Genomic DNA, 8830 nt, shown 5'->3' on the forward strand with positions numbered 1-8830 from the left:
AAGAAAAAGGGTCTGCTGGGTGTAATTTCCTGTGTTATATACCTGTATGTTGGTTGCATCACATGACTTCAGAATAAATATAAGTAATAGTTTTCAAATATTATTAATCATTGAGGCAGTTTTGTTATGATCAATAAACTCTGGTACTGTTGATTGTCGTTTGATCACTTTTTAGTGAACATTTTGTGGTTCTTTAGGTTCAATGGGGCCAAAAGGTATTCAAGGTCTTAGTGGGTCACCGGGTCACCCTGGATTTAAGGGTGCTGATGGCCCCAAAGGAGATAAAGGAGATCCTGGTGCAGCAGGAATAGGAATCCCCGGTCCCCCTGGAGTGAAGGTTTGTGTTGTTGTATTAGTATAAAACAAAAATTTGTATAGTCTAAAAAGTTGCATATTAACAATACAATATACAGTATATCTTACTTGGTGTATCTCATACTTACAGGGAAATGTTGGCCCCCCTGGTTTCCCTGGTGAACCTGGACATAAGGGACAGAAGGGTACAATGGGCATCCCAGGAACTCCTGGAATTCAAGGACATAAAGGAGACACAGGATTGATTGGTTACCCAGGCAAGATGATTACAGTAACTAATGCAAATTAAACTGAAATACACTGTTTATCAGCTAGTGTTATTAACACATCGAGGCACTAATATGATCATTTTTCTTACAATACACTGTACCAATCATATTATTTTCTGAGCAGGCAGTCCAGGGATACCAGGTGAGAAAGGTGTCAGCGGGTTGCCGGGGTCTCCAGGGGAACCTGGGTTTCAAGGACGTCCAGGTAAGTCAAACTGAAATTCCCCTTGAGATTTGTTTAAGGCTCTCGTAATGTTGCTAGACACATTGAAAAGGTTTCTTTATCGTAGAAACCTTCTGAGAAACAAGCTTCAAATGGGGTCCATACATTCAGTTGTGAAAACTCCTAATCATTTTTTTTTTTTTTTTTTGACTAGGTGAGCCTGGTCTACAGGGTCCACCAGGTGTGCCTGGGGAGAAAGGCAAACCAGGGGTAGATGGCATTCCTGGATACAATGGAGAGAGAGGAGAACCCGGTAAGATTATGTAGCTCTAAAAGTGAAAGGTAGCTCAGAAAGGGAAATGCTGCTAATTTAATGTACTTTAGAGTAATGCACATATCTTGGACTCTTAAAAGACTCTTTTAGGGACAGTGGGTCTCTAATTCAGTAATGATTGCGTAGTCAGGGGTGGTTTCTTCATTAGGATGATAGGGCAATGCACCACCAGTGCAAAAGGGTGGGATTTTGTTCTGTCACATTCAACCACGGCTATCACTGTTCTAGACTGTTTGTTGTTAATTGAGAATCGCTCAGACTGTTCTCATAGACTTCCATACAATCAATTTTTTTTTTTTTGAACTGCAGGCACTGCAAGGTAATCTCTGTGAGGTCCGGGAGGGTTAGCACTAAAGTGCTTTTTTCATCATATGTAACCTTAACAGGTGCAGCGATTGGTGGGAACAAACATACCTCTATTAAAGAGAAATATGAAGTCAGGACTAGTCTGTATGGGCTGAATAAAGCAAACCAGTATCTCACAAGTAAAGTTTAGATTGATGATTGTAATGGAGGTAAAGACGATTACGGTTACATACAGCAATCGTTCACCATTAGACATGCAAGTCCGTTATTATTAATGTGCAAACAAACAGAATGCATGACATGAACAGAACTTCCTTCAGATCGCCACATTTGACAAATTCAGGATATTTTTATTTACTTTTTTAATTTGTATATTGCTCTGTTTAATAAACAGTCAGCTTACAACAACTTATATGTAAAACATTTTCACCAGTTGCCACTGGCGTAGATGATTTGTTTTTAAGGCCCCAATATACTTCAAACGAAGTTTGTTTTCGTTCTTCGTTTGGGGACAAAAAGAAGTTCAAAAGGGCTGAGCGACGGTAGACTGTTTTTGAACACTGACACCCCCGCGCTCCTGGAGGCAGGGTGTAGATTAATGTAAACGTGTCGTGACGCTCATGCGTATGCCCTAAACACAACAACAATGACATGATGAAGTGTAGGCAATCTATGTAGGTGTGAGACGGGCCCCAGTGGTCAGAATATTATAGACAAAAGAATAATGATTAGCAGCAGTTCAGAGTCAAGTATCATGTTTACAATACAAAAGAACCATTCCATTCCCACAATCAGTCCTTTAAGGGAAGTGTGAATGTGTCATAGTCTGAAAACTTTAGCATGATGTGGAAAAAAATTGTTACACCTTTTTATATTTTATATGGTGTCATGATTTACTTTTGATAAAAACAAAGGTTTATTATTGTATGTTCGTTAGGCATTTCATTTACCGTATACCCTTTAAATTCTCTTAATAAAATAACAACAGCAGCAGCAGCAGTATGGTGGAACATTGATTTAAAACACATGTAACACAAGTACACGGTACTTGCTACCTTATATCTTTACTCTTTCCTTTCATTCTTTTCATGGCTTTCGAAAACTTGTCTCGGATGCTTCTCTGCGTTGCTTTTTGCATATCTCTGGGACATCGACACTAAGCTTCGTTGCAATTTCTTTCTAGGAATTAAATGCTTTCTCTGAATCGTTTAAAGTCTATTCATGTTGCTAGTGACTAGGCCGGAGATATTGTTCTCTTGCCTGACCTTCATTGAATGAAAAACGAACCTGGAAAAAAAAAAATTGCACGTCAAAGAAGTTGGAGTTACAGAACACACCCACCGATTGTTAACCGCCACGGACCAATGGAAGCTCAAAGGTGTTTAGGAGCCAAAACGAACTCCCCCAGAAAGTTTGGTTTGGTCAGCTGTTTCGAACTGCCAAAATAAACTCAAAACAAACTTAGTTTCGGCCTGATTTTGTTCTAAATGACAACATATCAGTTTTGTTCTTCGATTTCGTTTGAAGTATATCAGGGCCTTTATATGCACAGCAGAACATCTCATTAAAAATTTGCGTGCACACACGAATTAGTTCTTATCATTAATGAATTCAGAGTATTCTAAATCAGGGAACCACTTGACTTTTGTTCCTCTTTTATAAGTCGTTTTTGATAAAACGTTCTGCCACATGCAAAACTGTAAAGGTTTATAATTCGCATAAAACACGCCCAAACCAGATCCATAAAAGGGCTTTTTTGCACGACCTTTCATTACAGAAAACCTATGATGGTTTCTAAGGACACACTCTTTCCTAAGAGCGAGTGGAGCAAGATCCTCGATCAATGCCATGTGTACTATCCTCAAATCTAGTGTAAACACCAGTACAGACCTAGATTACAGTTAATGAACCTCTCATTAGCCAGTTGTATCTGCATTTTCCTATGCTTTCATATATATTTAAGATGAAATACCTTTGTATAAAATTTGAGCTTTATTTGTTTATATGGCCAGAATATGTCTTTTTTGCATATGTATGGTTTCAGTTCTTCATACACTAATAAAACATTATTGCATTTTAGTACACAAGTACATAACTGATGCATCATGATTTGTTTGTGAAAATATTTGTATGCCGTTTTCATGCACAAATTTGTGCATATGCACTGTTCGTGAGACCCAATGATTTAAAGACAAACAATTGTTTCTATTCTTCAGGTATACCTGGTATAGGATTGACAGGAGCAAGCGGAGAACCTGGCAGCAAAGGTCAGAATTGCATATCCCCAATAATTAGGTTTTCATTTATGGAGCACTGGGAGGTCTGCTTAAAATGAATACATTTTCAATGTAAAATTTAAGGATAGTATAGTGAAAAGTAACTCAATTAAATGAATACTTCTCCTCATCTCCACACAGGTGACAAAGGCAACCCGGTCTTCCTGGCATTCCCGGGAGTCCAGGTGTTCCTGGAACCAAAGGTGAGAAAGGTCTGCCAGGATTCCAAGGGAGCCAAGGATGGCCTGGAGAGAGAGGACTTCCAGGAGCATCCATGGAGGGACCTAAAGGGGACAGGGGGGCTCAGGGACAGCCGGGAGAAAAAGGTGAATCCTTAACACCTCACTATTCAGGACATTCTGTCACAGAATATTCCTATTATTAGTAGTCTAACAATTTAATGGTGTCATTGTGGTTATAAAATGCATCATCTTACACCCACATCACATTTTTACCACAGGTGCGAGTGGTTATCCAGGCCCACCTGGCACACCAGGCAGTGCTGGAGCTAAAGGAGAAAAGGGAGATGTGGGCTTCCCTGGCCCACAAGGCTCTCAAGGGTATAAAGGAGACAAAGGTTTCACTGGTGCTTCTGTGAGTTTAAGGCTTTGTCTTCTGAAATAAAAATAGTGCCTTTAAAAATGATAGCAGATCATTTAACACAGCTGTGCTCTGTAGGGTGAGCCTGGATTGCCTGGTTATAATGGACCCAAGGGTGAGATGGGACCACAGGGTGTTCCTGGTTTCCCTGGTATTCTAACTTGACATGCATTGAATTTTTTATGGGTTTCTGAGTATCATACTTCATATTTATAAAAGGCAATGTTCGATAGAGATGGAAGAATGAGTGGCTCTGTGTCATTCCAGGTATAAAGGGTGAGAGAGGAGTGAACGGTTCTAAGGGTGATGGAGGTGACAGAGGATTTCCAGGTCTTAAAGGTATGAACAAAACATTTCCATTGAACTCAGCTTTCCATTAAATTATATTATTAGTGTCTATCCACATTTATTCAAATAAACATTTTAATTTATATAGCTAATATCATATTGGTAGTATGTATTGCTTTATTTTTTACATTATTGTACATAATAAATATAATAATAACTATTATTTTTATTATAATTATTAAATAAAATAACAATGTAAAATATGACATCATTTAATGTCAATGTTGTACACTCTTTAAAAAATAATAATAATCATTATTGTAATAAAATATAGTGAAATATTTTTTAATACAAATATAAATATTTCACAGCATTTTACTTTGAATCTGTAGTTCTGTAAATTCATCGTGAAATACATTTTCTAGAATATACAGAAGAAGAATTACACATCAGCAACAAAATTACAAAATAGATTTATACACACACAAATAATCCAATCACATTTTGTGTGTCCACTGCTACTTCAAATCCGTATTTGAGCTTGAATGTGCGGTGAAATGTCTTTATTATAATAAATGGGCAGTTCAGGTATGAATGCTCTATACTTCATTGTAAACATTTTATTACATTTCTGCTTTTAACATTTTAATTTAGGAAGCGAAGGCCCCCCTGGACCCCCTGGGCCACATACATTTATAAAGGGAGATCCTGGTCTTCCAGGACCTCAGGGTCCTTCAGGTCTAGTTGGAATCCAAGGCATCCCCGGAGAGAAAGGACAACAGGGTGAGTGTTTCAAATATCTGAACTTACAAGTTTATGAAAACAGTCAGTTGACATGTCTTAATGCAAAACCACACTCCTAGGTGTGATGGGAACTCAGGGTATAAAAGGATATGATGGGACACCTTGCTATAATGGACATCCTGGGGCCAAAGGAGAGCCTGGACAAACTGGACCCTCTGGTAGGTGCACAGATACATCAAATATAAAGAGATCCGAGACAGAAGAAAAGTTCTGCAAATTTCATCAGAACTTAAATGACTTTCATTTATAAGATTGCTTATGCTTGCTGATCCCTATTTTATTTCCTAAAATATCTTTTCTGTAGGCCCCAGAGGGTACCCTGGACCTCCAGGGCCTAGTGGTATCCCAGGTCGCATCGGCCCTCCAGGCCCTTCCTCCATGGACCACGGCTTCCTTGTAACCCGCCACAGTCAGACTGTTGATGTTCCACTATGTCCAGAGGGAACAACGCCAATCTATGATGGATATTCGCTGCTTTATGTCCAGGGCAATGAGAGGTCACATGGACAAGACCTAGGTTTGCACAGCAGCCACACTGATCATGTATTTATTCTGAAATATTAATCAAAGTCACACAATCCCTGACGTTCTGCTCTCTTTACCCAATAGGTACAGCTGGTAGCTGCCTAAGGAAGTTCAGCCCAATGCCTTTCCTCTTCTGCAACATCAACAATTTGTGTAACTTCGCTTCTCGTAATGACTATTCCTACTGGCTCACGTCTCCCGAGCCCATGCCTATGAACATGGCCCCTGTTACCGGTCAGAGCATCAAACCCTTCATCAGCAGGTTTGTGATCTTATATGAATCATTTGATATTTCTGTGATATTTGTCCTTCTCATGTGCATGCATGTTTTTCTCTGACAGATGTGTAGTTTGTGAGGCTTCTGCTATGGTGATAGCTGTGCACAGTCAGACCATCCAGATCCCACCTTGCCCTCATGGTTGGGATTCTCTCTGGATCGGATACTCTTTCGTCATGGTGAGGAGACTAAAGAAGCTTGTTTTTTAGGGATTTACAAAATATCAGTAGTTAAATCCCCAAGACTGCTGTTTAAATTAGATAAATATATATATAATATATATACATAGTATATATACTATGAATGTAGTCACTGAAACACTGTATTATGAGCTGCACCTGTATAGATGAACACAGTGTGCTGCACCTCTATCACCAACTAACACTAACTGGAAGCCAAATATGGTCTGCTTTCATCATTTTCACTGAGGACTTATATGAGAAATGTGAACGTGTGACTAGCGTGTAGAGGTCTTACGCTGTCTCTCTGTGTAACAGCACACCAGTGCTGGTGCTGAGGGCTCCGGTCAGGCTCTGGCCTCTCCGGGTTCTTGTCTGGAAGAGTTCCGCTCGGCTCCCTTCATCGAGTGTCACGGTCGTGGCACCTGCAACTACTATGCTAACTCCTACAGCTTCTGGTTAGCCACCATAGAGGAAAACGGAATGTTCAAGTAAGCTTTCACACACTTTATATTCTTGAGTATTTATCAGCTGCTTTTATGGGTGCATTATTGTTTCTTCAGTTTAACACAGAATATATCATGTACTAAAGCTGATTTGTTTATTTGAAATATTTAAGCTATATATATGCCACACTCATGGAGTACATCAAAGCCACATTAAATCCTCTTTCTTACCACAAGAGGGCACAATAATTTCTAGGAGCATTTTTTATTGTGTTTTTATGTCTCACTACATATTGAAGCATTAATAACTCATCCTACTTAATGTAACCAATAACCAGGCCAATTTAAAAACATTAGAATAATAACAATAACAAAAACAATAATATGCAATTAAAATATTGGTCCAGAAAATAATTACTTATATGTTACGTGTATCTTTTTAATTAATATTACTAACTAAAATTTAATTAATAGTACTTACTAATAATGTACAGTGTGCAGAGTACAGAGATGAAGTGTAACATATCACAAAATAACTGTTTACAAAATTTTGCAATATACCAAAACATTTCTTAAATTACGTATTTAAAGACAAATACACACCTCTTCAAAATCAAAAACCACTAAAAAGAGATAAAATCTCAGAGCTCAAGATAAAACAGGCAGAATTTCAAGACGTTAAGAAATAAATATAAATCACATCACTCACATTCTCTTGTTAATGTGTGTGTGTGTGTGTGTTGTGGTTACAGGAAACCTGTCCCTACAAAGCTAAAAGGCTGGGAATCTACGAACTCACATCAGCAGGTGTCAAGTGTGCATGAAGAGGGTATAGACCGGCCTCAGCACTGCGTCTGCTCTTTATCTTCCAGTTTTACGAACAAACAACAATCGTATGGTGCTACCTTCTATGAAAAGCCATGGAAAAACTTCAAGAACCCACTTGTCATTTATACCAATGGAACCTCAAGATCTACTGGCACATTTGCGTGTCAGATTGAGTGTTTAACTAACATTGTTCCATTGTGTCTAATGAATGACACCTGTTTACACTTGCACTGAGATTATGTATTAGTAAGCAGGTAACCATATTCATCAAGAGCTCACATGGATCGGATGCTATTCCGTCCAGCCCTTCTCGTCTTCTTTTTTTTAGCTTTATTTATCATGCCACTCAACAATATCAGATGCAGATATCTTGTTTATTTCTCTCTAAAATGTATAATCAAGCAACACTAACATTATAGAATTGGATAATTATGTTTTGCCACTTCACTGTCAGTAAGTTTGTCAGCACCTCTTTGTATGATGTAGGAAAAGCAAAGATCAAGCTTTGTTGTAAATATAGTGCTCTATTTAGTTAACACTCTGTCACATAATCTCTTCAGGTAAATGATTTTGTTATACTTAATTATTTATGAAAACGTATGAGATGAGAGTTTAAGCACCAAGGGGCCTTTCCTTTCTACACTGATTTCTTTCTGTTAACCACTGCAGAAGACCACCGTGGCACATAAACTGTAATATTATGCACTTTTTTTTCTTTTTTTTTTGTGAATCAGAATGTGGCCTTTAGACTGAAAACTTCCATTCATGAATCTGTGTTTTGAAGTTTATGCTTGTTCATATGTGCTTGCAGCTGTGCCTGGTCCACCTTCCTTTTGGTGCAGAAATGTTTTCCCATGATGCAATTTAACTTCATTTCCATTCACACATAGACATATAGTCTCTTCTGTATCTGTTTATAGCTCTAATCAAAATAATCAGACTAAAAGTGCACTAGTAAGTCACCTAAGTCACCTTTACATCTTTTTGTTGACTCCTCTTTTATCACTCTGTTGACTTGAACTCATCAGCAAGCTCACCTGACTTGATTTCAACCACATCCATGACAAACTTCAAGAGGTTATCCAGAATTTAGGGTCTGTGTCTAAAGTAAGCATCTTTAGTTTGAACATTGCCTATGGATTCTTAAATTCTTTGTCTTAACGCCTCAGATACCAGACCAAAGAACCTGCACATGTCCCCCTTTACGCAGTGGATTTGTT

The 8830-nt window shown here is 38.3% G+C and overlaps 1 protein-coding gene across 1 annotated transcript in view; it reads left to right on the plus strand.

The window, feature by feature from the left end:
- The window catches only part of LOC109103567 (collagen alpha-1(IV) chain-like), a 47059-nt gene extending 39430 nt beyond the window's left edge, over window positions 1–7629 (plus strand). The window contains 17 exon segments of the mRNA XM_042763366.1: window positions 198–337; window positions 446–572; window positions 709–789; window positions 962–1060; window positions 3604–3660; window positions 3810–3989; window positions 4124–4257; window positions 4342–4414; window positions 4531–4602; window positions 5206–5334; window positions 5415–5513; window positions 5660–5872; window positions 5965–6142; window positions 6222–6336; window positions 6655–6827; window positions 7535–7556; window positions 7558–7629. Of these exon segments, the coding sequence (XP_042619300.1) occupies window positions 198–337; window positions 446–572; window positions 709–789; window positions 962–1060; window positions 3604–3660; window positions 3810–3989; window positions 4124–4257; window positions 4342–4414; window positions 4531–4602; window positions 5206–5334; window positions 5415–5513; window positions 5660–5872; window positions 5965–6142; window positions 6222–6336; window positions 6655–6827; window positions 7535–7556; window positions 7558–7617 (1952 nt within the window). The 3' untranslated portion in view covers window positions 7618–7629.
- The last annotated feature ends 1201 nt before the right edge of the window (window positions 7630–8830 follow it).

Source organism: Cyprinus carpio, chromosome A9 (genome assembly GCF_018340385.1).
Source record: "Cyprinus carpio isolate SPL01 chromosome A9, ASM1834038v1, whole genome shotgun sequence".
Lineage (NCBI taxonomy): Eukaryota > Metazoa > Chordata > Actinopteri > Cypriniformes > Cyprinidae > Cyprinus > Cyprinus carpio.